Source organism: Oncorhynchus masou, chromosome 33 (assembly GCF_036934945.1).
Source record: "Oncorhynchus masou masou isolate Uvic2021 chromosome 33, UVic_Omas_1.1, whole genome shotgun sequence".
In the NCBI taxonomy this organism is placed as follows: Eukaryota; Metazoa; Chordata; class Actinopteri; order Salmoniformes; family Salmonidae; genus Oncorhynchus; species Oncorhynchus masou.
Genome location: NC_088244.1, coordinates 11176915 through 11204678, shown reverse-complemented (window position 1 = coordinate 11204678; position 27764 = coordinate 11176915). Strand labels below are relative to the sequence as shown.

General features: G+C 39.6%; 2 protein-coding genes across 4 annotated transcripts; both read left to right on the top strand.

The window, feature by feature from the left end:
• The first annotated feature begins 369 nt into the window (after positions 1 to 369).
• Positions 370 to 22685, top strand: otud5a (OTU deubiquitinase 5a). Of its 3 annotated transcripts, none has more exons than XM_064956426.1 (9): positions 370 to 1178; positions 3983 to 4073; positions 17164 to 17228; positions 17312 to 17468; positions 17923 to 18071; positions 20308 to 20496; positions 20666 to 20870; positions 21001 to 21114; positions 22162 to 22685. In XM_064956426.1, the coding sequence occupies exons 1-9, from the start codon at positions 624 to 626 to the stop codon at positions 22281 to 22283; spliced, it is 1647 nt and encodes a 548-aa protein (XP_064812498.1). In that variant the 5' UTR covers positions 370 to 623; the 3' UTR covers positions 22284 to 22685. The 3 variants fall into 3 exon arrangements, with proteins under 3 accessions (XP_064812498.1, XP_064812497.1, XP_064812496.1); XM_064956425.1 differs by having other exon boundaries at positions 3980 to 4073; positions 20311 to 20496; XM_064956424.1 differs by having other exon boundaries at positions 3980 to 4073.
• Positions 22686 to 23435: 750 nt separating this feature from the next.
• On the top strand, positions 23436 to 27592 carry pim2 (Pim-2 proto-oncogene, serine/threonine kinase). The gene is made up of 7 exons (XM_064956423.1): positions 23436 to 23692; positions 23966 to 24066; positions 24220 to 24270; positions 24751 to 24971; positions 25319 to 25488; positions 25605 to 25781; positions 25900 to 27592. Exons 1-7 carry the CDS (start codon positions 23632 to 23634, stop codon positions 26052 to 26054), a joined length of 936 nt encoding a protein of 311 aa, XP_064812495.1. The 5' UTR covers positions 23436 to 23631; the 3' UTR covers positions 26055 to 27592.
• Positions 27593 to 27764: the final 172 nt, after the last annotated feature.

Below are 27764 nucleotides of genomic sequence, written 5' to 3'. Positions count from 1 at the left end.
CTAAAATGAGCTTTTCAGTCTTAATTTAAGGTTGGGGTTAAGTATAAGGTTAGCTGTTTGGTTAAAGTGAAGGTCAAGGTTAGGTTTAAAATCCAAAAGAAAATAAATGGTAGAAATTGGCAGGGTTTTGGACTTTGGGGCTGTGGTAACTGGTGACGACCCAGAAAGACCATTGACGAAGGAGAACGTCCAACCCTAACCTCCTAACCCTTATCCTACCCTACCCTCAACTATAAACCTTTCCTAACCGTACCTTAACCATTTTTAAACGTCAACTTCAATGGGGGTGTGGACGTTCCAAGGATCCCTAGTAGCACAGACCCTGAAAAAAAGCTCTTGCAAGGGAAGTGACGTTCCTGTGTCGTCAGATCTGTGTTGATGTTTTGTGGGGAATGGAGAGCTTGGAGGACGGGAAGAGGGAGACGGTTTGTTATTGTTCAACTAGCTAGCTATCCCCAGAAAACAAAGCCAATAACAGATGATATCGATATATTTTGTAACCTAAGTGTTTAAGGTCGAATATTGCACAAAAACTGACGGCCTTAACGGCAAAGTAGGCCTACTAGCTACATTCTGGAAAGAAGGAATCGTCACCCCGTTGACCCCCTCCCTAACAGACAACCATGACGATTCTTCCGAAGAAGAAGCCGAACTCGAGTGTCGGTGTTTCGGACCACCCGGACGAGACTGACAGAAGGAGTGGCTCTGACCCACATCAACATCCACACGGAGGTCGTACAGGTGCAAGACCGAGGGCCTCGCCGCCACCATGGTCCTATCAAGCCGCTCCACCTTCGACAAGGGAGGATAGACGGAACGAAGCTAGCTCTCGGCCGCAGCAGGCCTCTCCCCCTCCCGTGGTTTCAGGGTCTCCTGTTGGACCTGGGGATGGTAATGGGACTGGAGGAATACCATGCGTTGCTGGGACACGCGGAGAACTGTCAGGCAGCGTTGGTTGTGGTGGGGGAATTGGAAGTTGTTGTTCGGGGCCTGGTCTGAGTAAAAGGCGACGACAAGCAACCTGCTCTGGGGTGGCCGGTGGTGGAACACCCGGCGTAGCTGGAGGTGGCGGTGGAGGTCCTAGTGCTGATTCGGAGGAAGGTGCGGGTTACAACAGTGAAGATGAATACGAGAATGCATCGAGACTGCAGTCTGAGGACCCAGCGACAGTGGAGCAGGTAATGCTGTGTAAAATGTAGTTCATTAGTTCAGCTCATGGCCTCCAGGGTGACCACTACCTTCGTCCCGCAACTAGCCATTTAAATGAACATTTATATTAAAATGTCTTACTGTTTATTTCGCACAGACTTTTTTTTGCAAAATGAAGCAATACCAGTAGCACATTGGTTTTAAATGGGCGTTCAAGAAATGACCAGTTTGGGAGTAGCGGGTAAAATGTATATGTTTTGAATGTCACCAGTTATTTGCTTTTTCCATCCAGGTCTGTTCTGTCAACTACATCAATTCAGGCTTCATCTAAAATGGAATGTGAAAGTATTCAAAGTTTGGAGAAATAATGAGCAAGCTAGTTTTTTTTTGTATGCCAGTCATTTGTTTTTATTACATAGCAGGTGTCATAATGCAGCACCTTTTCATTAAGCCTTATCATTAAAGACAGTCTCTGCAGGATGTGAATACTATCAGCATCACAAACAATGGAGTAAATGCATCCCATTCTTTTTTCACATGCAAATAGCAGTTTGTTTGCTCTACTGCTAGTCAATAAATGGCATTAGGCTACAGGATAGCAATCTCTCTGGCTAAATATGATATGATGTGGTAGCATTAAAAGCTAGTGTAGGCAAACAAGTAATATTCATCCATTAAAAAAGAGGGCTAAGCTAAAATGAAATTTACAGATTGTACAGTTGCTCAAAAGATCTCAAATAAGTGTATTCCTGAAATTCATCATAGCTTCTTATTCTGACTGAATTTTCATCATTATGAACATATCTAGGCTGTTTATTTTTTTTAAATTGTACCTTTATTTAACCAGACAAGTCAGTTAAGAACAAATTCTTATTTTCAATGACGGCCTAGGAACAGTGGGTTAACTGCCTGTTCAGGGGCATAACGACAGATCAGTGACAAATGAGGGATGCTATTTAATAAACCAGGAATTTTCAGTTGTTCTAGCGTTGCAGAAAGTAGGCCTATTTAATTGTTCAATCAGCAATAGTAAGCCTACTTCTCCTTTCAGTGGTCATGTCCATTATTGATATACCTAGTCCTATTTGATTCTTCAAGAATCAAAATGCCATGAACATACTCATGAACTTAGTACAGCTGTCTTACTCCATCATAACCCAAAATATAGGCAAAGTTTGTTTTACACAATTGTTTATAAACAATGTCTTTTAAAACCATGTAGCCTAGGCCTCTGCTTTTAAAAAGGATGAAATAATTGCAATAGGTTACACATCGATTTGAATAAGGTGAATAGACTAAGCCAAGGCTGTGTTTAATAGCCCTACTCATACGGTTGGCTCTGAAGACATTTGAGGATATTTGTATTTTACCTCTCGATAAGAAAAGGACAAACTTAATACTACAACTTGTCATTAATGAATTAGCCTACATAAGTTGGAAACAAACATGTTAATGTAATGGTGTGGTAAACAAGGATTTTCTTTAATTCAGTTGGACGTAGGCTTGGCAGATATACCATTTCGACCATATACCGGGGGATTTTAAATTACTGACCATAAGATTTTCAATACCGTTTTTTGGGGAGGTCGGGGGCATCCCCGCCTCACGGGGGCAGTGGGGATGCGTGCTACGCCACTGTTTATACCTATAAGTTAAGTATAACTATAAGAAATCTAAGATGTCAAATAAATGATATCTAGCTCAGGGTTCCAGCGACACATTTGGTTTGCTAACTTGCTAGCGAAGTGTCTAGATGTTGTGATCAAGCTTCATGGTTACAGCAGAGACATTCAATCCCCTCCTGGATCAAGATCCCTATTACCTAAATTGTTTTGTGCAGGTTTAAAAAAAAAAAAAATAGCTCTCGTTGTGTGCACTTTCGGTAATATCGTATACCCCTAGGTATGACGTGTGAAAATCTGGATATTGCCAGTGGTGGAAAAATTTCTCAATTGTCATACTTTAGTAAAAGTAAAGATACCTTAATAGAAAATGATTAAAGTGAAAGTCACCCAGTAAACCACTACTTGACTAAAAGTAAAACATTATTTGGTTTTAAATATACTTAAGTATCAAAAGTAAATAGAATTGCTAAAAATGTACTGAAGTGTTGAAAGTAAAAGTATAAATACTTTCAAATTCCTTATATTAAGCAAACCAGAAGGTACAATTTTCTAGGTACTTTTTTATTTTACGGATAGCCAGGGGCGCACTCCAACACTCAGACATAATTTACAAACAAACAAGCATTTGAGTTTAGTGAGTCCACCAGATCAGAGGCAGTAGGGATGACCAGGGATGTTCTCTTGATAAGTGTGTGAATTGGATCATTTTCCTGTCAAAATGTAAATAGAACTTTTGGGTGTCAGGGAAAATGTATGGAGTAAAAAGTACATTATTTTGTTTAGGAATTTGGTCAAATACAAGTTGTCAAAAATATAAATAGTAAAGTACAGATGCCCCCCAAAAACGACTTAAGTAGTACTTTAAAGTATTTTTACTTAAGTACTTTACACCACTGGATATCACTCAACCCTAGTTGGACGAAATGATTCAATGATTTGAGAAATTTTTGGCTGTTACCCATCTAGAGGGCGTCAACCTCACACCTTGCTGGTACACAGGTCTGCTTTAATGTCATTGGAGACTTTGTAAACAAATGTGTAGCTAAAACTCTATTTTAGCCTAATCTGCACTCTTGAAATGTTATTCCGAAAATACTTCAACAAGCTCACTTGAGACATTAATGTAAGGTTGCCTCCTATGGTAGTCGGATAGACCTGCCTGTATAACCCACTGCATTGAATTACAGATGTTCTATTTCTCTCAGCAGGAGCACTGGTTTGAGAAAGCGCTTGGGGAAAAGAAAGGCTTCGTCATTAAAAAAATGAAAGAGGACGGAGCATGTCTCTTCAGAGCTGTCGGTAAGTGGACAGCCTTCTCATTTGCCCTCCAGTGGACCCAGGCCTAGTCTTTGAACTCGATCAATCCATAAAACCTGCAGCAAAGATGTGCTGATCATTTGTTAAACCTTTATTTGACCAGGGAGTCATACTGAGACCAAGGTCTCTTTTACAGAAGAGCCCTGAATTACGAAAATTACTAAACTGCATCAAATAGGAAATGCAAACGGAAACTAAACACGATAAACAAAAACATGAATTAGTAATAAGGTCCTCAATCACCAGTCCAAATTGCTCGAGAGGCACCGAAACGTCAAATCAAATGTATTTTATAAAGCCCTTTTACGTTACCAGATGTCACCAAGTGCTATACAGAAACCCAGCCTAAAACTCCAGACAGCAAGCAATGCAGATGTAGAAGCAAATTTAAGAGACATTTTAACATTGTTCCTCAAATACAGTGCAAAAAAACCCCCTAAAAGCTGATTTACCTAAGTCAGTGGAGACAGAAGGAATTTACTGTTAGCCATCCCTGAGACTGGATGTGGTAATTCATATGTTTTAAGATTATTAATGATGTAAGGTACAGTGGTAGTTTTTGTAAAAGGGCTTTATAAATAAAGAAATTAACGAATCGACCTACACAATGTCAAAGATTACCAACCTACTTTCTGGTAAAGAATGCAGTGATGTGAAATGCTCCAATGAAATGTGGAAAGAATTTTGAAAGAATGTCAGAAATGGACTCCATGGAGGAGCTTGAATGTTATGTACACGTTTTTGACATTGGTATCATTAGCCTGCATTTTGTCTACCAGACATTGAACTAAATCAAGGTATAATTTGGTAAAAAGCAATGCCAACCAACTTCCGTTTATGACACTAGATGGCGCTACTTTACCATGGTTATTCATAGTGGATTCAATGACGCTGTGACTGTATGAACCCTGTCAAAATGCACAGGGCCAATTTTAATGCTTCGAGTTGATGTGTTTTTTTAAAAAGGAATTACTTATGTATACTATTTCTTGACCCAAAAAAACATTGTTTAGGCCTACTTGTAAGGTTTTCATTTTTGTCATTATTGTGTTGCATTTTTTTCATGAATTGTTGTGAAAAAATGCATTGTTTCCCTGAATGTGTTCTGTCGATTGAGCATACCCATGACCCGGCCACCTGCAGGTGTCAGAACGGACTGAGAATGGCTCCTCTTATCTGGGTCTCATAGCTTTGTTATTACCCTTAGGCACGGATGGAAACCACATTCATATTGACCTACATCTATGAATTCACACCAGTTACATTTCTCTTCACACTCCCAGTACTTCTTGTGTGAAATCAATCCATTCCCAAACAATTGGGATAGTTGAACAAGAATGGGGTTATATAAGAGCAGTCCTGAAATGAGGCTAGCGCTTTCCCTTCAGCCAGGTGCTCAAAAAGACTGGCCTAGTTTCTTCTTACTCCATGGGAAAACATTACACTAAATTATTTGGGAATCTGATGGAGGTTTGTTATTTTAGTTTAAAGCCTTCAGATGTTTGCCTTTGTTTTTCTGGTTAATATTTTTCTTTGATCTGGATACAGGCCTAGCTAAAGAGAAGATTTAAACAGTAAAACAACCTGTATTCTTATGCATCAACTGTGTGTGCTTCACAACTGTTTACCTATCACTCAACTGAATGAGGGTTATTGTAATGTTGCATTCTTCCTCTCCCAGCAATACGCAACCACAATACCTAAAAGCACTCTCTTCTTAAACATAATACAGCTCTTTTAGTCACCTCACTTAAAACTAGGGTTCTCAGGTGAAGTCAGGAAGGTCTCCATTCGCTTCAGTGTAAAGTTTTGCCTTAAACTAGTTTCATTTCATAGAAATGAATTTCGCCATCAACGTGTAACAATAATACAGACGACATGCTGGTGGGTTTTTCTACATCAGTGGTGTGAATGTGAGTTGTATTTGACGGTAATTCACCCCTGTCCACACCTGATGTGTTGTGGTGGGGATTTCTCAATGCTGTACTTTCTGCTTTGGTTTCAGATGTGGCCAGATCACATTTAGTGTTCCTGAGAGAAAGCATTGGCCTATCTAACCCACAACACACTTTTTGTAAACCGGTATATCTCCCCCTGTCCACTGAGTATAATTTACCTAGATGTTTAAAGACCTAGTATCATTCATTACTGACTTCTGAACTGTGATGTATTCTGGCTTAACTAAGCTAAGCTACAGTGAAAAAATATATATAAATGCAACAATTTCAAAGATTTTACTGAGTTATAGTTCACATAAGGAAATCAGTCAATTTGAAATAAATTCATTAGAGCCTAATCTATGGATTTCACATGACTGGGAATACAGATATGCATCTGTAGGTCACAGATACCTTTAAAAAATAAATTTCGGGCGTGGATCAGAACCATTCAGTATCTGGTGTGACCACCATTTGCCTCATGCAGCACAACACATGTACTTTCCATAGAGTTGGTCTGTTTGTTGATTGTGGTCTGTAGAATGTTGTCCCACTCCTCTTCAATGGCAGTGCGAAGTTGCTGGATGTTGGTGGGAACTGGAACACGCTGTCGTACACCTCAATCCAGAGCATCCCAAACATGCTGAGTGGGTATACAGGCCATGGAAGAACTGGGCCATTTTCAGCTTCTAGGAATTGTGTACAGATCCTTGCGCCATGGGGCTGTGCATTATCATGCTGAAACATGACGTGATGACGGGAGATAAATGGCACGACAATGGACCTCAAGATCTCGCCACGGTATCAAATTGCCATTGATAAAATGCAAAGGCAATACTGCACATTTTAACAAATCAAATTAGTGACATTTTATTGTCCCCAGCACAAGGTGCACCTGTGTAATGATCATGCTGTTTAATCAGCTTCTTGATATGACACACCTGTCTGGTGGATGGATTATCTTGGCAAAGGCGAAATGCTCACTTACTGGGATTTAAACAAATTTGTGCACAAAATTTGAGAGAAATAAGCTTTTTGTGCATATGGAAAAGATTGTGGATCTTTTATTTCAGCACATGGGACCAACACTTTACATGTTGCGTTTATATTTTTGTTCAGTATATATTAGGCAATATATTTACATATTTTTTTTAAGAGTATCCTAAATACCCTCACTCCTCCTCTCATTCATTTTGGATTTTCAGTCACTTTGTTCCCTTTCCTTGCTCTGTTGGCAGAGAATAATGCATACCGGAAATCGACTTGACATTGGAGCTGTGTGTTAACTTTGTGTGGACATGTGAGAGTGGGCCACTCTAACCCAGGCAGCTAATCACCTGGTCAACCATCTAGGTTATCTGTTAATATTTTCCTGACACAGGCGCCAGAATAATAGAACTTCATTGGTATTGTTTTGGTTGATTTATTTAATTGATATCCGTGAGATTAAAATGGTTAAAAGGGCATTCCACGAAAATAGTGATATTTTAAGTAGACATTGTGCACCAATGTTGAATTTTAAAAACCTTTTATATTAAAACAAAGTTCTCTTTTACTTGAGATAACATGGAGAATTCAATCATTCAGATTTGTAATATTAATAAAGACTTTTTAAAGTGTCCCTCCGTGCACCCTCTGTGACTTCTAGGAAGACTTTAACCCACTTAATCCACACAGTTTTCACCATCATTTTAAAGTCCTAGTTATTTTGTTGCATTTCTGAAGATCATTATTTAATGTGATTAGTGATTCATTTACGTCTGTCCCTCATTATAAATTCAACCCTGTTCTGTGAACTGAACTCTTGTTTTAATATGGTGAAACTATGCCTTTTAAAAATAAAATAAAATAATTAAAAAGCAACATTGAACATCTAATAGTGAAATCATAGTGTAAAAGCAGTTTAGCCTGTCATTTGTAGTGTTTTGTGGTGGAAAACTGAGTGGTGGAGTAGAACACGGCAACCCTGTTACTATGGACGGACAGGTTCCAAATGTTAATACATTTTTGGGGGTGAAGCTTCGCATTCAATTGCAACTCCTTGTTGCACGCAACAAGCTTCCATTCCTCCTGTCACAAGGGGATTCATGACTGATTTAAGATGAGATCATCAACCCTGTTAGTTTTATTTGGCACTTAATAGGCAATTACTGTAGTAATTCCTTTTCCCTTTTTAACCTGCTGAAATTAGAACGTGTTTTTTATTAAGTTCAACAGCTCTTTATGTCAGAATGTAAAAAAAAAAAAAATTAAACATGTAAACACTTCTCAAAATGCACTGAATTGGTGCAATGACCCTAATATTGAGAGGACTTATTGGAGAAATTAATTGTCACTGTCTTTCTCTCATCAATATCGAGCCTGTTTTGTGATAATTGGTTGGTAGTGGGACACTTGTGCAAAAGGAGCTCTAGTCTAAACCCTTTGTGCTTTTGATCCCTACCCTTTCTTGATTAACAGACTGGAACGCACACTGCCAATGAGCCAGAACTAACAGTCCCTGCCTAGCACTGATCATTCCCAGGACCATCTCTCCTCTACACAGCCCAATTCCACTAACTATTATTAAAACACTTTTTGTGTGTGTGTCCGGCTAAGATACAAACAAAAGTTAGTATGTTTTTGATCGTTGCCAATCGCACAAGAGAATCAAATATCAATCAAATATGTCTGACAGTTCACATACCACATACCAGTTCACATACCATGGAGCAGTTCACATACCATGGAGCAGTTCACATACCACATACCAGTTCACATACCATGGAGCAGTTCACATACCACATACCAGTTCACATACCATGGAGCATTGCTTTGATCAGAATGTCCTACCTATTCTATTGCCATGGTTTCATACCAATTCACATTCCAGCAGTATTCTCAGGTATGAGTGATACTATCACTAGTCACAATCCTATACGGTCTGTAAGTAGGAATGTGAATTACACATTAACATGCTCGGGCTGAAACAAGTTGAACCTGTGTGTGTGGAGACTGTAGGTCATCTCATTTCTCGGGTGTGTGTATGAACCTGTCGGAGAAAGCCTTCAATTATGCAAAACACATTCCAGCTGCATGTGACTCTGGGTTGTGTGTGTCCAACGGGTTGTGTTCAATGTTTCTCTGTCTGTGGTAGTAAACAAAATGATTGAGATTATTTCTGTCTGGCATCCAGAGAAAAGACAGGTGTGAGTTAACATGTCCTTTGTTTGTATTTTTGTTTAGCATTGTCTGTCCATGAATCCAAACATGGGATACTTGCTGCACAACAACAATGTCATCCAGAGAACCAGGCTTGATTGGTAGACCCATAGTCTCTTCTCATTTCCTACTTTTTCCAATGACAACATTGATGGGTTCCCCTCCATTAGGACCCTGCAGGGCCTGTATATTGCTGCTATCATTTAGGCCTTAGTTATTGACTTCTGTGCAGTCCTCTCCCCAGTCCTTTGATTTCATTGTGCGCTAAGGTGCGGTTGAAATTCCTTACCGACAATGTTGACACGGTAACGGGGTCTCCACTAAGGAAAAGAGTCGTGTGCATTGTCATGGTGTTTAATAAGCCCAGAGGGGCTTTAAAATAGTCTAAAGTTCTTAAAGAAAGTTCTTAAAGAAAGTTCCAAATCCACATAGCCTAAATTAAGTTTATGACTGGTCTCTCTGTTTTACAAAATGTATTAACAACTTGGCCTACAATCTGAGGTAGAAGACAGTTAATATATTTTCTTTGCTAAGTGAGTGAGTGTCCCAGGAGGCTCAGGATTTGTACCTGCGACTCCCCAAGCCACTGAACACACAGCCTGAAGGCTGACAAGAGCATCTGGATATTATGCTCTCACATTTTCATAGTAATAAAATTACTGGCATGAAGGCTACTGGCTGAGCTTTGATAACATTGAAGCTGCTCCACTAAGGATCTCATTTTATTTGTCTATTCAAAAAACGTAGAGCAAAGTTTGAAGCTAAACTGGAGTTAAGATTTTCTGTGGTGCATTCCAAAGACGTCGATCATTGTGTTGACCCTGTGCTTCTTCCAGGCCTCAGGACTACACAATTCATAAGGATCACTAAACACTACCCATGTAACCGGTCAGGACAGCACATTTGGTGGCCTTTGACCTTTCACAGTGAGGTCATGAGCGAAGCTAGTTGTACCTGTGTAAATGAAACTTCAACTGGCAAGATCTTTTTTCTTTTTTTTTAAGCGAGAGAAAAATAAACACTTATCTTAATTTTGTATGTGAAGGCACACTGTACTGGTGAACTTAGATATGGTGCCCTTTGGCTTAATTACTGTTACAGTGAGTCTACTCATTTTCGTCTGTCTGGTCTGAAAAAGCAGAGTTTTGCAATAATCCCAACCAGCATAGACGACTGTCTGAAAAATTGAGAAAGATTGGAGATCACCCCCCACTATCATTTTGAAATGTTACCCAGAGTCAGTCAGATCAGAATACACTTCATGATCTTAAGCCACACTATGATTCAGAAGTGATGCTAATCTTAAGTAATAATTGTAAATTTGGACTTTTTGAAGTTCACACATTGCTCACTTTGCCCTTTTGCCCAATTGCACATTGCTCTTATGAGTTGCAATAGTACAGACAACACACACCCACACACACACACACAACACGTGGGACCCCCACCCCCACCCCCACACACACACACTGGGCTTAGTAATTCAGAGCTAGTAAGTTTGAACTTTTCCATATTGAAATGCTTCTGAACTGTTAGATGAAGGTGAAGACACAGTTAGAGATAAAGGGGTGTAATGACAGGATAAGCCCTTACAAGTGAGGCTTTAAGCAATCTTTCATCCAGTTTTAGGCCGAGCAGCCTGATTGAGGAAGTCTAATTTGGGTAAGAATTACACTGAAGCGAGCATTGAGGCCACAGTGTAATTTTAGCTCAAAAGATCAGACGGTAGCAGGTAGGCCTTATCTGTGATTAGATGTTGAATGCAGTTGACATAGGTAGGGGGCTATTGATCTGTTTATGTTTAAAGAGCAAAGTTCAAGTTGGAGATGTCCGGTCAAATACAACTGGTCACTGGAACCTGGCAGTATCATTGTCAAATAGGTTACACTGCTCTGCCTTTGACTGTGACAGTGGTGCCCATCTCTTCCAGGATCATTCAGTGGGTCAGTATTCAGTAGCAAAACATCAACAATGGTAGCCATGATTCACCTGCATCTGACTGGCTGGGCTACCTTACCCTAAAACGTTCTAGTTTTTTTGTATGTCCATTCAACTGTGGTGTCTGAAATGGTATGAATACAGGGCCGTTCATAGCATTCAATATCTGCTCTCAACTCATCTTCTTGAGTTGATTCTGCCCTCAGCCCTTATTACTTTGTTTCCTGGCCAGAGTAGCGTGAGTGAAGCAGTCTCTAAGGATCTTTTAGTAGCATGTCTTATTACAGCCTACTCCAATACTGTTTTGAGTTGGCAAAACACTGCAGACTGTGTTTTTTTTCTATCTTTCCACAACTCGCTGCATGAAGACACAATGGGAGCAACGTCAGGCCTTGCCGATATGATTCCAGTGAAGAGCAGATTTCTTTATTCACGTCACGTGCTTGTTCTCAATTGACGGGTGACTTAAGAGTAATTTATGCATCATTTAGATAAACTTTATCAACCGTTGACAGACCAGCAGGGTAGGAACCGAACTAATCTGCCTGTCTCTAGATCTGCATAGAGCCCTGCCCCTTTCTTAGAAATGCACTCATTGGTTACTTACCAGCATTGCATTATCGCTGGTTGTAGCTAGTATGCGTGTGGTTTCTGGTTCTCTGTGTGGTGTTGGTCTCTTCTTGTGAAATGTAGCCTATCTATTCAGCTCTTTTCTCAGTAATCTTGCACATAGAATTTCTTCCTCTTCCGTTTTTCTCGTCAGTCTCCTCCTCATTGACCAGTTGCCTGGTCATGTTTTCTGACAGGCATCAAACCCCAGTTCATCATATTCACCAACCCTACCCACTGAGGTTGCTTTGAGGGGATATTCTTGGTACAATATCTCAGATTGTTCTGGCAATTCTCACATAGAAACTTCATTGGGAGGAAAAATGTTTTTTAAATTTTACATTTGTATTACTGGTTTTTCTGTTTTTATCATGATGAAAGTGGCCATTTTAGGCTCCTTTTCAGACCTCTTCATTCTCCTGTAAGACCCTGTGATCCGTACATGATACATCCTGGTGTCACTATAGTTCTTATATGGAGTATGTCTAGATTCTGAAATACACATTTACACATGAATTATATATCTCAGACTACCCTTTTTTAGATTGTTCATTTTTAGAGGTTTTGTTTAGAACAATATACTCTACAAGTACATCACATTTCCGGAGTGGGCTCTGCAAATTCCGAAGTTCTAATCCATTTTATGAGCATCGTAAATGCTAGGCATGTGCCGAGTACTCGGACAAAACAAGTATCGTAACTGATATGAATTTTCAGAATATGATTATGACACAAGTCTATTTAAAAAAACATTTTTTTTTATTGTCCATGATCGGAAGAACAAAAAAACTATTTCAGCTGCCAACACACCTCTCTTTCATTCAAACAGTGTGAAGCACTGTGTGTGCTCAATGACTGTTGGCTATTTCTTCTGTCTGTCAAGAAACGGGCGGGGTATCGGTTGAGCCTGTTGCAACGATTGGATTATAACATATGCCGCTCTTCCTCTGCTCTCATTCCCAAGACAGACACGTGACGATCTCTTTAACTCACTTACTCATCTCCAAACATAATTTAGGAATCCGTAGCTAGTCATTGTTGTTCAATCTACAACTGAGGAGTGCTTCTTTCTGTCATAAAGCCCTTTTGTGGGGGAAAACTCATTCTGATTTGCTCCTCTGTCAAGTGAAACAATACATGGGTCAAGTGAATTCACCAACCTTCATCTAAATCTGTGTCTGGATTAAATGCAGGCAGTAGTAGCCAGCCATGCATTAAGCTATTTATTAGCCAATTTCGTTGATAATTGAATTGGACTAAGTAAGTAAATGATGTGCATTTTCATCTGTCAGGGTAATTTACCTTTGCAACTCAATATTAGGAAGGTCTTACATTTACATTTAAGTCATTTAGCAGATGCTCTTATCCAGAGCGACTTACAAATTGTCTTCTTAATGTTTGCTATACTCTGTGTGCATTCTATTGTCAAAATGGGGCATATCATTATAAGTACCAGAGAACACTCTGAAGTTTGAAGACTATATTCTTCCACAAAAAAAAAAAAAGTTAAATCAAAAAGGGTTGTTTTATGATATTCATACTAATAGTTGTAATGTTGAATAAATTAATGTGTATTTCAGAATGTATGTTGGAGCCCACTATAAGGCAGGGGTCACCAACCGGTCAATCTTCAAGGCATTCCTAGTTGATCACCAAACATTTCTGTAGAAAAGCCAACGATAAAGGAGTTGATAAAAGGCTTGCGCTCTTTTTGAAATTTTATTTGTGTTGTGTTTGGCGGTAGGTGCACTTGATTCAGAAGCCCTGTGCAGCGGGTAAGCAAAGTGTTCCTATTGGAACCATTTCATTGGTCTGAAAAGACTCCACTTACCCAGTGGACTGGGAGATCTGTGGCTAAATGAAGTGCTCCTACTGCCCTGGCCAATTGGATAGCTCATATCACCGTCCCAACAGAGCTTCCACAACCCCGGCCACAGCAAAGTTTGATACTAACAAACTAAGATTTAATAACTTTCAAAACCATGACCACAGAGAGACTCTCAAAGAATACAGCAAAGAGCTGCTGTCAGCGCTGTTCTTTTTCAACACTATTACAAAACATAAAACATGCTTCTCACTACTTCCACTCACGCTGCTATGAATCAGTAGCCAAGAGTATCGATAGTCCTGTGTTGTTGTTATTATTATTATTATTATTATTATTATTATTATTAGCAGCTCGTCCTGTCGATTTTAATAGCGAGGAATATTTCACTTTATTTGGTCATAGGAACAACATGAATTTGTGCATGAGGCACATGCGGTGCGACTAGAGTTCACCATCAGGTGGAAGACGCTTTCCCCTCTCTCTGGTCAGTCTCCCCATAGGAAGGAGAGAGCAGGGGCCGTGAGAGGCGGACCCTCTGCCGCTCTCGCCCGCCCTTCCACTGAGACTAATGTCGTGTTCAAGACAACTGGGAACTCAGAGGGTCTTACAGGAGGCATGTACAGGTCTAAAAATGGCCACTTTCATCATGGATTTTCTAAAAAATGGTTTGTGATACAAATGTAAAAAGCATTTCAAACATCCTTCCTCCTAATGAAGTTTCTATGTGAGAATTGCCAGAATAATCTCAGATACCAAAAATGTTTTATGCTCCTGCTGGCATGGAATCACCCTTTGTACTCTTCATTGATGATTTTAGTTATTTTAGAAAATGGCTGAAGGATACATGACAAATCAACCACATAACTAAATGAGGTCCTAGCATCTGTTTTGTTCAGAACTGAAACGTGCAGTGGAAAGATCTCATGAGAATGGGATTTTTGGCAGATGAGTCAGATTTACACCAATGGGTTTGGGGGTAATCCCCATCTCAAACAGCCCTCCTACACCTGTCCAAGTCATACTTCACTGGAGTTCACTTGGTTCATAGACCATTACATCTCAACCTCATCAGGGGAATTGGGTACTGAAAGCAGTCAAACATGTGACTCGTCTCCTCTAGCCTAATTCTCCACCACTTCTTTAAACCAGTAGGTCACAGGCTGCTGAATGATATTTAAACATCCATACATCTGTATTGTAGGCCTATTTGTTTAAATCTGACTCTGTCCAGAGTGACAGTGAGGAACATGTTGAAGGTCAGGTACACCATGAGCAGCTCATTCAGGTGTGTTGCTGAGGCATAATGACAAACTGGACTTGCCAGAAAATGTGCCCTCCATCCAACACTAGCCACTTGGAGTGTTGCCAGTGCCACATCTTGCCATGAGAACATTCAGTCACAAGGGAACTAGAATATTTTGTGCTAGTCATACACAAGCTTCAAAACACTTATGTTTTTTTTTGTAGTGAAATTCAAGACTACGTTGTCAATATTGACATTTTGACATTTTTCAAAGACTTTAATAACCACCCTTCAGGTTAAAACATTGAGACTGTTTACTCTTTTTAGTTTGCATTATAGATATCTTTATTTAGTTAAAAAATATATGTTTGGTGGTGGGAAGTAAGATAGCTTTTACTGTTATTCTATTTCCATAACCATTTTTGCTAAATGTATTTCTGTTCCTGCCCTGGTTAAGCAGGTTGATGCTGAGAAAGAGGAAATTGACTAAGAGTTTCTCAGAATCTTTGCGGCTTACGTTACCATGTGACTTGCCGGAATGAAGACTGAAACGGGTGCTCATTTGCATATTTTGCGCTGGTTGAGGAAAGGGGGTCTGTGGAGAAGAAACCTTTTAGTTTTGTTTACATATGTGGATCATACAAGTGACTCAACTCATCTCTCTATATAGATCACGTATAGCTGGGGATGCAACCACAGAGAAAGCCCGCCAAAATACCCCTTTATAGTCAATCTACCATCTTATGCATTCAAATGTGCAATACTGATGATAAAGCACCTGCTTTAATAAAATAGTCTGAAAGATCCATATTGATTACAGTACCAGTCAAAAGTTTGGACACATCTTTATTTTTTACTATTTTCTTCATTGCATAATAATAATAAAAATAATATGCATTTCAAGCATTTCGCTACACTCACATTAACATCTGCTAACCATGTGTATGTGACAAATAAAATTTGATTTGATTTAATAGTGAAGACATCAAAACTATGAAATGACACATTTGGAATCATGTAGTAACCAAAAAAAAAGTGTTAACTTTAAAATATATTTTATATTTGAGATTCTTCAAAGTAACCACCATTTGCCTTGATGACAGCTTTGCACACTCTTGGCATTCTCTCATCCAGCTTCATGAGGTAGTCACCTGGAATGCATTTCAATGAACAGGTGTGCCTTGTTAAAAATTAATTTGTAGAATTTCTTACCTTAATGCATTTGAGCCAATCAGTTGTGTTGTGACAGGGTAGGGGTGGTATACAGAAGATAGCCCTATTTGGTAAAAGACCAAGTCCATATTATGGCAAGAACAGCTCAAATAAGCAAAAAGAAATGTCAGTCCATCATTACCTTAAGCCGGGAGGGTCAGTTAATTAGGAAAATGTAATGAACTTTGAAAGTTTCTTCAGATGCAAAAACCATCAAGCACTAAAACTGGTTCTCATAAGGACCGCCACAGGAAAGGAAGACCCAGAGTTACTTTTGCTGCAGAGGATAGGTTCATTAGAGTTACCAGCCTCAGAAATTGCAGCCCAAATAAATGCTTCACAGAGCTCAAGTAACAGACACATCACAACATCAACTGTTCAGAGGAGACTCTGTGAATCAGGCCTTCATGGTCGAATTGCTGCAAAGGAACCACTACTGAAGGACACCAATAAGAAGAAGAGACTTGCTTGGGCCTATAAACACGAGTTATGGACATTAAACAGGTGGAAATCTGTTGTTTGGTCTGATGAGTTCAAATTTGAGATTTTTGATTCAAACCGCTGTGTCTTTGTGAGATGCAGAGGAGGTGAACGGATGATCTCTGCATGTGTAGTTCCTACCATGAAGCATGGAGGAGGAGGTGTGGGGATTTAGAATTCCAGGCACACTTAACCAGCATGGCTACCACAGCAATACGACATCCCATCTGGTTTGTGCTTAGTGGGACTATCATTTGTTTTTCAATAGGACAATGACCCAAGACCAAGAAGAAGAGTGATGGAGTGCTGCATCAGATGACCTGGCTACAGCAAAAGAATCTCAAATATATTTAGATTTAACACTTTTCTGGGTTACTACATGATTTTCATATTTTTGATGTATTCACTATTATTCTACAATGTAGTAAATAGTAAAAAATAAAGAAAAACCCTTGAATGAGTAGGTGTGTCCAAATGTTTGACTGTTACTGTAAATGACATACAACTGCATTAATCGTACTTTGTCAGTCATATGCTACTTCATACTTATTCATTTGATCTAGGCTTCGTCAGAAAGAAGTATGGTGCATTTGGTTGTAACACCTAATTCCTTCTTGTTTGCAGCTGATCAAGTATATGGAGACCAAGATATGCATGAAGTTGTCCGTAAACACTGCATGGACTACTTGGTAAGTTTTCTTCTTTCTTTGGTTACCAGGCAAATTTCACCTGTTGGGATTTTTCATAATGACAATGTGTACTCTAATTTCAGACGAAAAATGCAGACTACTTTTCGAACTACGTGACAGAAGACTTCACCACGTACATCAACAGGAAGAGGAAAAACAACTGCCACGGGAACCATATCGAGATGCAGGCTATGGCAGAGATGTACAATCGACCAGTGGAAGTTTACCAGGAGGGCACAGGTGTGTTTCTCAGTAGTGGGCCATGCCAGGTGCATTGTTATCAGAGCTAATGGCCCTCTGGTAGGTCCTCTGTAACTCAGTCAGTAGAGCAATGGCGCTTGAGACGCCAGGGTAGTGGGTTCGAATCCCAGGATCACACATACGTAAAGATTTATGTAAGCATGACTAAGTTGCTTTGGATAAAAGTGACTGCTAAATAGCATATTATTATTACTGTACACAGTTTGTAATTTTTTAGTTTTATGGCCTTTGATGTGTAGGCCTACTTGAAAGAGATTACTAATAGGTACTCCTGTGAGTTATTGGACTGTTTTTCATACAGGACTGACATTTTATTATTGATTAATATCTAGACCATTTGGGCATTTGTGTTTTAAATCGAATTTCTTCTGAATAAGTGTGGACTACATTGATCACGTAGTTCTGTTAACTCTTTTTTTTTCCTCTCTTCCAGAACCAATCAACACGTTCCATGGCATTCATCAAAACAATGACGAACCAATCAGAGTCAGCTACCATCGTAACATTCACTACAACTCTGTGGTGAACCCCAACAAAGCGACAATTGGAGTAGGCCTTGGGCTTCCTGCTTTAAAACCAGGGGTGGGTACCTACATCTTGTCTATGGGATTTAACACTGAAGTGGGCAATATATCCTTGTGGTTGTTACATTACTAGAAAATAAAAACACTATTTAGATGTATAAAACATGCCATTTGAGGACAACTGGTAGAGTGTTATGTAGGCTCAGCTCAGCATGGCTCCCTGTCAGAATAAAGGTTAAATGTGTGTTCTGGAGAATTTCATTAGGTTCCCTTGATTCTAATTGATTCACCTTGATTCACCTTGATTTACGATGCTAGAGATGTTGGCCCGGTTTACAACGGTGTGACTGTCTTCTTCCTGTGTGTGACTCAGTTGACCCCTTTGTCACGCTAAATGATTGTTTGAAAGCACTGTTGCCTAATCGTTGCTTTTCAGTGCATTGACATGTTCCAGCTGGCAGCCTGCATCGCCTCTGAGTCACAAACGCATCTCACATTGCAGTGTCATTTCAGTGACGAGTAGTTTAAGTTGAGGTCATGATTATTGGTGATTTATTGACATTAACCAATTAGCAGCTGGCTAGCATTGCTGTTAGTGTTGTTATCTTTTCCTGTCTTAAACAGGTGGTTGTTATCAAATTTGACTTAGTTGATTAGCCACATGAAGTTATAAAGTCTTTTTGGATGCTGCGTTGGTTGTGTAATAGTGCAATTGAAATCTTTCATAACTGAATCATTCGGAGATCTTGTGACTTTCCCCTGACGAATTGGATGACGTCCATAGGTCCATCCAGACACAGTCAGGCAGCCAGGCACACTCAGTCAGAGTGGAAAAGTGGGAGAGAGGTGACAGTCTTTGGGTCATCATAGCTTAAGATCCCTGTGAGACGGGAGCGTGTGGCTTGGAGTGTCCCACTTTCAGAACACATACACATCAAAGGAAGGGAGGCTGAGCTCAGAGAGGGGCAACATTCCACATGTCCCTGTCTCTCTGGAGGAGCCTATTAGCAGTACACTGTGCTGTTTGTCTTGAGATGCCTAATGATAACACTACCATGATCAACAAGCAGCGCATCATGGTGAATGACCCCACAGTAATTAGAAAACACTAGCCAGGGCTCCCTGGCCAGGAAAACCACTGTAGCACTCAACAGAATAGCTGTTTGTTGATGTATATTGTATTTATTGAAGATTCCTGTTTTGTATTGTTATTGGTTAAATGTTGGCAGATGTTTGAGCCAGTTAGAAGCGACAGTGTTTTGATTACAACACATAAATGAGGATGTGTTAAACTTTCTAATTTGTAAAGGAAAAACATATTGTCTTAGTATCATTTGTTGTCAGTAAACAGCTTCACATTGCGGTTGTCATGGAGTGCTAGCTAGATAACGGTGGTACTGTTGAGGTATCTTGGGTACTCAAAGTGCTTTAGAAGCACATCAGATGTTATCGGTAGGCCTAAGGAGTTGTTGTTAGTTGGGAACTAGCTGTGAACTTTGTGCATTGGTCTCATTCATCATATTGAGCAGGGCAGAGGACCATGACGTTATGGGGAACAGACTGTGCAGTTGGATTGTTCAGGCACTAAGGACATGTTGTCTTCCATGGGCGGAGCTCCCACATAGAGGGCCACACACCTAGCCATCTCCATTAAGCCTTAGATTAGGAAACGGGCATGCTTTCCCAGAAAGGCTAGAGGCAGTTTTTCCATTTGCTAAATTCTGAGTGTCCTGATTGTCTCTTACTAATGCGCGCAATGGACAAAGATATCAAAGAGCTGGAGTCATTTCTCGACCGATAACGAAACATTCTCTTGATAGCCAGCAGACTAAACTTGTCAAATCTCCTTGATAAGGTGTGAAGGATCTAAAGAGTTTGTCTTTGTCGTTACACATTGTTACTTGGTCATTACACATTGTCCCCTAGGCCTGGGAATTGCCGGGGACCTCATGATACGATATTATCACGATACTTAGGTGCCAATGGGATATGTAATGCTATTCTCATGATTCTATATGTGCATATTGCTCACCATATGTCTGCTGCAGAGGGACAAGAGAGAGAGAGTGAGAAAAGAGAGTGAGGCACTCTCACAAGAGAGTGAGCCATGAGAAAATGAGTTTGGATCCCTATTTTAAAAATTGAGTTTTCATGCAGGCCCAGCCAACTAGTGCAAAAATGATATTGTCGATATGATATTTCATCAAAAATAATATCCCGATATGTAACTATTGTTACTGTACTACTTTTTCAGTTTTATGTCCAGTTAGTGACCTCTGTCCTCTCCCTCCCAGCAGTATGTAGACCAGTCACTTATGAAGAACGCTATAAAGACCTCTGAGGAGTCATGGATCGAGCAGCAGATGCTGGAGGACAAGAAGAGAGCCACGGACTGGGAGGCCACCAACGAGGCCATTGAGGAGCAGGTGGCCAGGGAGTCCTACCTGCAGTGGCTCCAGGACCAAGAGAAGCAGGCACGCCAGGTGAGAGAGAACTTGGAAGTACATGGCAGATTAAAGAGCAATTCAGTGACATCCTTCTTAGAAAGACAATAGTACCACATTTGGTTCATATGAATCTAGTGTCCAGTATTGAAGTGTTGCAGCAGCTGGCATGTGTTTTAATGAGGTCCATGTTTCCCTCTCCTCCCAGCCCCGAAAGGCTAGTGCCACCTGCAGCTCGGCCACCGCAGCATCTTCTAGTGGTCTGGAGGAGTGGAGTGCCCGCTCGCCCCGGCAGCGCAGCTCAGCTCCCTCACCGGAGAACACTGACCCCTCTCACTCAGACACAAGCAACAAGCCTCCCTCCCCTGCTGGGGCAGCCCACATGTCCAAGCCCCCTTCACCTTGTGCCCCAGGTTGGTCACTGTGACAAACCATCAGAAGTGTCATGAATCAACTGAGAGGGTTGTGAATCAAATGAACATTGGAATCATGGGGTTTAATTTTTGTCTCATGATGGGAATGTCTCTCTGCCCCCTACTCTAGGTCCCAGCAACCAGGCTTGTGTTGGGCCTGATAGACCCACCTCCTCTCTGAAGTCTCTGTACCCGGCCCTGGAGTACCGTGCTATCATGAAAGAAATGTCACCCACCGCCTTTGGTAAGATAATCACTTGCTCTTTCTTTACTTAAAGACTTACTCAATTGAATGCATTGAATTCAGTTCAAACAACTGTATTACTCCCCTTTAGGGCAATTACTGCTGTTGTATGTTATGTTATTTATATGTTATTCATAGAATGGGTAGTATGTTCAGTTTGAGATGTAATATTTCGCTTGGGATAGTTTTCAACACTAGCTGCAATCCTTAACATAAGGCATATCAATCACAGTGTTCTAGACAGTGTTATTACACATCCTCTGTTGTGAAAGCACGGTGCTGTAGCTGCTGCTGGACTGAAGACACTTGAATAACAACATATGTTAAAATGTTTGTTTTATTTTACATAACTTTCAAATGTTAATGATAGGATAGGTTACAGTGTATCATCATAATGTTTATTTTTTTATTCGACTTATTAGGATCCCCATTAGCCAACGCCAATGGCGAAAGCAAATCTTACTGGGTTCCGACACATAACGAAAAATACATTACAGACAAAATAAGTTCAAATGTACATAATGTACATTTAAAAAAACTGTGTGTGCACCTATCAGTTATACATACATGTAGCTTTAAAGTATTTGGGTCACCATAGACATGTATTTTTTTTTAATGATCATTTTTCATGATGGTATATTCTATCGCTAAGCAACTCTGTATCTGAAACGACAACAAACAGGAAATCAGAAGAAGAATTGTAAAAACGTAGAATAGTAGAAACATGAAACAAGGTTGTGATGCCGGAGCAAAGCTGAAAACGGATGCACTTCACCTGAAATTTCCTCCCTCTCATATTGGCTGGGTCGTGATTGGGTGCATATACTGCCACATTTGTATTTGTGTACAAACTTTTTCAACCCAAACTAAATCTATGTTAACCACTGTCACTAATGTGCAGAATATAAACAGCAACTAACAATATTTTATAAACTAGTAATTCCAATACCCCTCTTGATTTCAAATAACTACCAGATTTTTTCCCCCTCAAAATCCTTTGACATTAGAATGCTAGAATGTGTATTTTTCCCTTTCTCTATGGTGTAGGCTTAACAGACTGGGAGGATGATGAGATTCTGGCCTCGGTCTTGGCCGTTTCACAACAAGAGTACCTCGACAGCATGAAGAAGAACTCAATGCATAGAGAACCCTCTCCAGACAGCAGTTGATAAAGGGGATCAAGCACACACACAATGTCCCCTGGAAGGAAGGTGGCAGAACGGGGGAAAATCCAAACGTCATCATGTAACCATCCAGTCTTCTCTCCTCCTTCTCCCTATCATCCATCTCTGCCTCTCCACACTTACCAATAAAGATCCAGCATAATCAGACTCCACCCCCTTCCTTTCTAATACCATAGACACCATCATTGGACTTATTTAGTTGCATGTTTAATTGAACACAACCAATATCATCATAGAAAACAAGAAGAAAAAATATATAAAAATGGTCATACTTATCCTCTTAATGATTGGTTAATATAAGTTTGTTTTATTTTCTTTTCTTGTTTGGGATGAAAATACTTTTTTTTTTCTTGGAATAAAAGAGGAAATCTTTCTGAAAAACAGCAATTTTGTGTATTTCTTTTTGCTATAACTGTATTTATTAATTTCATAGCCACTCGAAATTATATACACTTCTAAATATTGAATTGCATTTTACCTGAATAATTGATTGGATTTGTACATAACGAGTGCAATGGAATTACCTATTATGTGAGGTTTTTTCTCTCTGTTATTGCCGCCCACCAGCGCCCACCCTTCACTGTTTACTTGTGGGCACAGTTTTTTACTCCCACCTAAAATTAACGTTAACCTCCCGGCAGCATTTCTTTCGCAAATTAATCTGAAAGGATTATATCCAAACAATAACAGACATATGTGCTGAAGGAAATTTGGCTGCAATAGTGACAGGCAGACAATACTTTGTTATTATTAATCTATTACTATACTGTCGACGATGACAGAGCTGTGGGCAATTTACTTCAGTAAAATGTTAAATATTATGTTCATGCCATGAGCACACACCTATGCACAGTGAATGCAGATACAGAATCAAGCACATCATGCACTGTAAGAAGAGAGATGTGCGCGCTAAAATTAAAAAGTACCACAAGGAAGGTGCTTCTCATCAAAAGACCGCCCATTTACTGGAATGTAGCAAATTCGGAGGAAAGTTGTAGTGGTATATTAATATTAATATAGTTAAATCATGCTACATTGTGATTGGACCACAATTCAAAATACTACCGCTAATGCAGCGATGATTGGACAGGTGCTTCGTGTGGGCGTGTTCACCGCTTTAATCTTAAACAACAGCAACAAACTTTCTTTGGCCAGACGTGTCAGTTTGTTGTGCAAATTGGTCTTTCTGGGAAGCGCATCTGTCTACAGCAACTTGCTCTGTGTTGGATATTTTGAAAACTGAAGATTCTTCACGGATTAAATTCGAAATGGACATAACCTTGAACTAAATCTACACAACTGTTTTTACTTCGGATACATTCAATTTATAAAAATGTTGGACAAACGTAGTGTTGAGCTGCAATTGGATCAGGAGGATGTCAAAGGAAAAAGCGGTAAGAATTTGGAGGTGCCAGTGCCATATGTTTTTCATTTAATGGCTCATTATGTCTCATTAATGTATGGTTCACGTTTGACTGGAATATCAAGGTTGATCAAGAAAGGAGGTATAGCCAGTACATATATTTGCTTTCACAACAAGCAAGACACATACCTAGTAATGACACAATGTAGTGGACATAGAGACAGTTTCTTACATAGCCTTCCTACATTACCTACATTCATTACGACTTTGACTATGTTTTGATGTATGTTATTTGACACCACAGGTAAAGAGTCCTTTGAGAAGCATTACCAATTCGGTGCGCTTCTTGGAAGTGGTGGATTTGGGTCCGTCTTTGCTGGTCAACGCATCTCAGATGGTCTGCAGGTACTTACAGCAAAATATTGTATTTAATTTTTTTCTTTCAAGTGACGAGAAAATAGTCAATTAATGTCAATAACAAAAATTCCAAACGTGTTTTTAGACTCATAATATATATTTTTAAATGGATATATAAACACTTGTTTTTTTTATCCTTAGGTGGCAATTAAGCAAGTTTCAAGTGACAGAGTGCAGCAATGGGCGCGATTGGTAAGTTTAAAAAAACTTTATATGATTTAAGATGTGCGTTTATGTCTTGTTGGGGCTTCTGCCAATTGTATTTTTTTGTGTGGTTACCATTCTTGTACACCTGACAGTCTTGTCATGTGTGGGGGAAAAAAGCGGGTATTTCGTGCCCTCTGCTGGAAATCGAAGAGAAACCACATGTTGTTTTTTCATAACCGTGACGTAGTTGTAATATTGTGGAAATTACGTGGTAGGGTTTTTCCTCATATATATATATATATATATATATATATATATATATATATATATAATTTTTTTTTTTTTTTTTTTTTTTTTTGAGGAACTTAATATCAGTACTTACCCTGTCTGGACCAAAAAACAAATGTCAATATATGTAAAAAAAAAAAATACAATTTTTATTCTCATGTGTTTTAGGAACAAGTATATTGATGCTGATCTACTCATAATAAGACTAACCCTCCCTCTGTCTCTCTCTGCCAACAGCCAGATGGACCCAACCTGGTACCCATGGAGATAGCCCTGCTCTTACAGCTGGGAGGTGGTGCAGGGGCAGGACCCTGGCACCATGGGGTGATCAGGATGCTGGACTGGTTTGAGGTGCCAGGACAGGGATTCCTCATTGTGTTCGAAAGACCACAACCCAGTCAGGACCTCTTTGACTTCATCACAGAGCGGGGAGCCCTGGACGAGCCACTTGCACAAAGGTATATGACTGTTTCAAGTCAGTACACTTATTTCACTCACAGGTTGATCATCTCCACTAAGTTTCCATGTTTGGGAGGCTGCTGGATTTTCGGTGCTCATTAATGTGGCGGTAGTGTAGCCTAGTGGTTAGAGCGTTGGACTAGTAACCGGAAGGTTGCAAGTTCAAACCCCCGAGCTGACAAGGTAAAATCTGTCCTTCTGCCCCTGTACAGGCAGTTAACCCACTGTTCCTAGGCCGTCATTGAAAATAAGAATTTGTTCTTAACTGACTTGCCTAGTTAAATAAAGGTAAAAAAAAATTAAAAAAATGTGATTTTTATATTCTAATTAAGGCTTCTTTTTCCAGGTTCATGCTCCAGATAGTGGAAGCGCTGCGGTTCTGTCAAGCACAGGGGATCGTGCATAGGGATGTGAAGGATGAGAACATTTTAGTCGACACTCGGACAGGAGATGTTAAGATCATTGACTTTGGCTCCGGTGCTCTGCTCAAAGACACTGCTTACACAGAATTTGAGGGTGAGTGAAAAACACTACTTATGATATCCATATGTACCCTTCTAAACTTATTTTAGAAGTATTGATGACTCTTATTTTTTTTTGTTAGTAATGTAACCATCCCTTTCTCTCACTAGGCACCAGAGTGTACAGTCCTCCTGAGTGGATCCAACATCAACACTATCATGCCCGGTCTCTGACTGTCTGGTCACTTGGAGTGCTTCTCTTCGACATGGTTTGCGGGGACATCCCCTTCGAGAGGGACAGAGACATTGTGCAGGCCACGCCAAGTTTCACCAAACGCATTTCAAAAGGTACATTACTACATAGGTCTATTCTTACTATCTGACAAAATTTCTAGGGCAATGACAGAACAAATTATGGATTTCATTTCTAAATACAATTCATCATGACTGAACCCCCCCCCCCCAGAGTGCCAGTCCTTGGTTCGTTGGTGCCTTGCCTACAGACCAGAAGATCGGCCAAGCTTAGAAGAGATTTTGCTCCATCCCTGGATGGAGTCCTCTAACGACAGTGGAGACTTGCATGGGGATCACAACTCTTTGCCAAGCCAGTCAAGCCTATGATTCCTGGATACTATTGGGTGGCTAAAGAAACTTCAGATGCCTTTTAAGATCACACTTATCTTATATTCACTGTGCTTAACTTATCAAGTCCCCCTATGGAAAGCTATTTATTTATCATTTTGTGGTGTTGCAATACTATTTTATTTTAATTTGACAAGTATTATACAAAACATTCTGCACTAATGTACTACCTTAGTACAAAGAAATGTATCACACACTTATCTTGAGCCAAGGCAAACTATATCTAAATTATCTTCATAAGTGTTACAAAACGGCACATTCCATAGTAATATAGACCATATTGGGAAGAGATATGTATGCTTTATTTAAAAAAAATCATTTATTGGTATTTATTTCAATTACTATTTATTTATCTTTAGGGTTGGACTTTCTGTTTACATCAGTTATACTGGAGGCATGTCGAAGTTTCTGATACCATTTGATTCTATTATTTAATGTGATTTGGTTGAGATCACATACTTTTCCATGTGAAGACCTGGTTTTACAGGTTATTTAAGTTACCTCGTTTCAAGAGGAATAGAGGACTACAAAACAACAGTAATCCGGAGCACTATGGATATCTTAAATTTTCCATGGATTTTATCCTGATGGTTTGGTAGTGACACAGGCAAGGCAACATCTCTATGGACACGCAGGTCAGGCTCATATGCCTCATACAATGGACTTATTCGCTGGAGCTGAGTAGTCTTGGGAATGGGACATTGACACTGTTTTCTCTGGAACTTTAACACATTTAGAATGTCAAATAGTATCCAGGATGTAATACTATCCTTCAGGATTGACCTTTAGAATGTCTGTAATTTTTTTGTGATGGGCAGGCCTCCAAGGGTTTGTCAACACCACAGCATTGAATCATCCAAGAATGTGTCCAAACCAGAAACTAAACTGGATGATCTTTCACGTACTTTATCTTGGAGGGAAGTTAAAATCTGTGCTTCCATTTTCTTTCCTAGGACGTATGTTGTTGTTTTCTGTGGAGTTTGAAGGTTTACCTGAAGTAAATGCCTCAGTGTTTTAACCAGTGACTGTTGTTCAAGACAATAGACAACATTCAAAACTGGGTGATTTTAACTTTTGTGTTATTTATTTACTTTTGTTCTATTGTTGCAAGTGGACCAATTGTATGTATGTATATATGTTGTTGTTTAAATGTTGGTGAGACTTCATCATATGCCTTAATCTAAATCTTACCTTAAAGATGGGACTGCAATGACAAACATTTTCTCATCCATGACTCAATTTACCCAATGGAAGAGTTAATACATTGAAATCTTGTCATGAAAATTGGATAATAAAAAAAAAACATAATTCCACTTAATTGTTTAGAACTATCGTTGATATAATCATAGTCAATGAGCTGAGGTAGCATAGTCATATTTGTTGTAAATACTTATGTATTGTTTTATACACTGTCCGTTGTCACAAATCTCTTTACATTAAATGAGAATTTCAGGAGACACATTCTGTAAAATTCTTGATTCTTAAGTGTACATAAAGGCTGTCAATGTTTATCTGTACCGTTTGGTTTTCATTAATCATGATTTCACAAGATTAGACTTCACTCATTTAGAGTGCCTTTGTGACAAGTAAAACACGTATAGGAAGGATAGGCCTCCATTTAGAGGGCTTTGATAGCAGTTGGAAGTTTGAACCATCACTTAGTTGTTATATTAAAACGAATGACAACAT

Excerpts from the sequence above, each read along its gene's own strand:
- pim2 (XM_064956423.1), top strand. The coding sequence starts at position 23,632 with ATGTTGGACAAACGTAGTGTTGAGCTGCAATTGGATCAGGAGGATGTC. Across the intron at positions 23,693-23,965 it reads GGATGTCAAAGGAAAAAGCG|GTAAAGAGTCCTTTGAGAAG; the intron begins GTAAGAATTTGG and ends TTGACACCACAG. Across the intron at positions 24,271-24,750 it reads TGCAGCAATGGGCGCGATTG|CCAGATGGACCCAACCTGGT; the intron begins GTAAGTTTAAAA and ends CTCTGCCAACAG.
- otud5a (XM_064956424.1), top strand. The coding sequence starts at position 624 with ATGACGATTCTTCCGAAGAAGAAGCCGAACTCGAGTGTCGGTGTTTCG. Across the intron at positions 17,229-17,311 it reads AACACTGCATGGACTACTTG|ACGAAAAATGCAGACTACTT; the intron begins GTAAGTTTTCTT and ends CTCTAATTTCAG. Across the intron at positions 18,072-20,307 it reads TTCCTGCTTTAAAACCAGGG|CAGTATGTAGACCAGTCACT; the intron begins GTGGGTACCTAC and ends TCTCCCTCCCAG.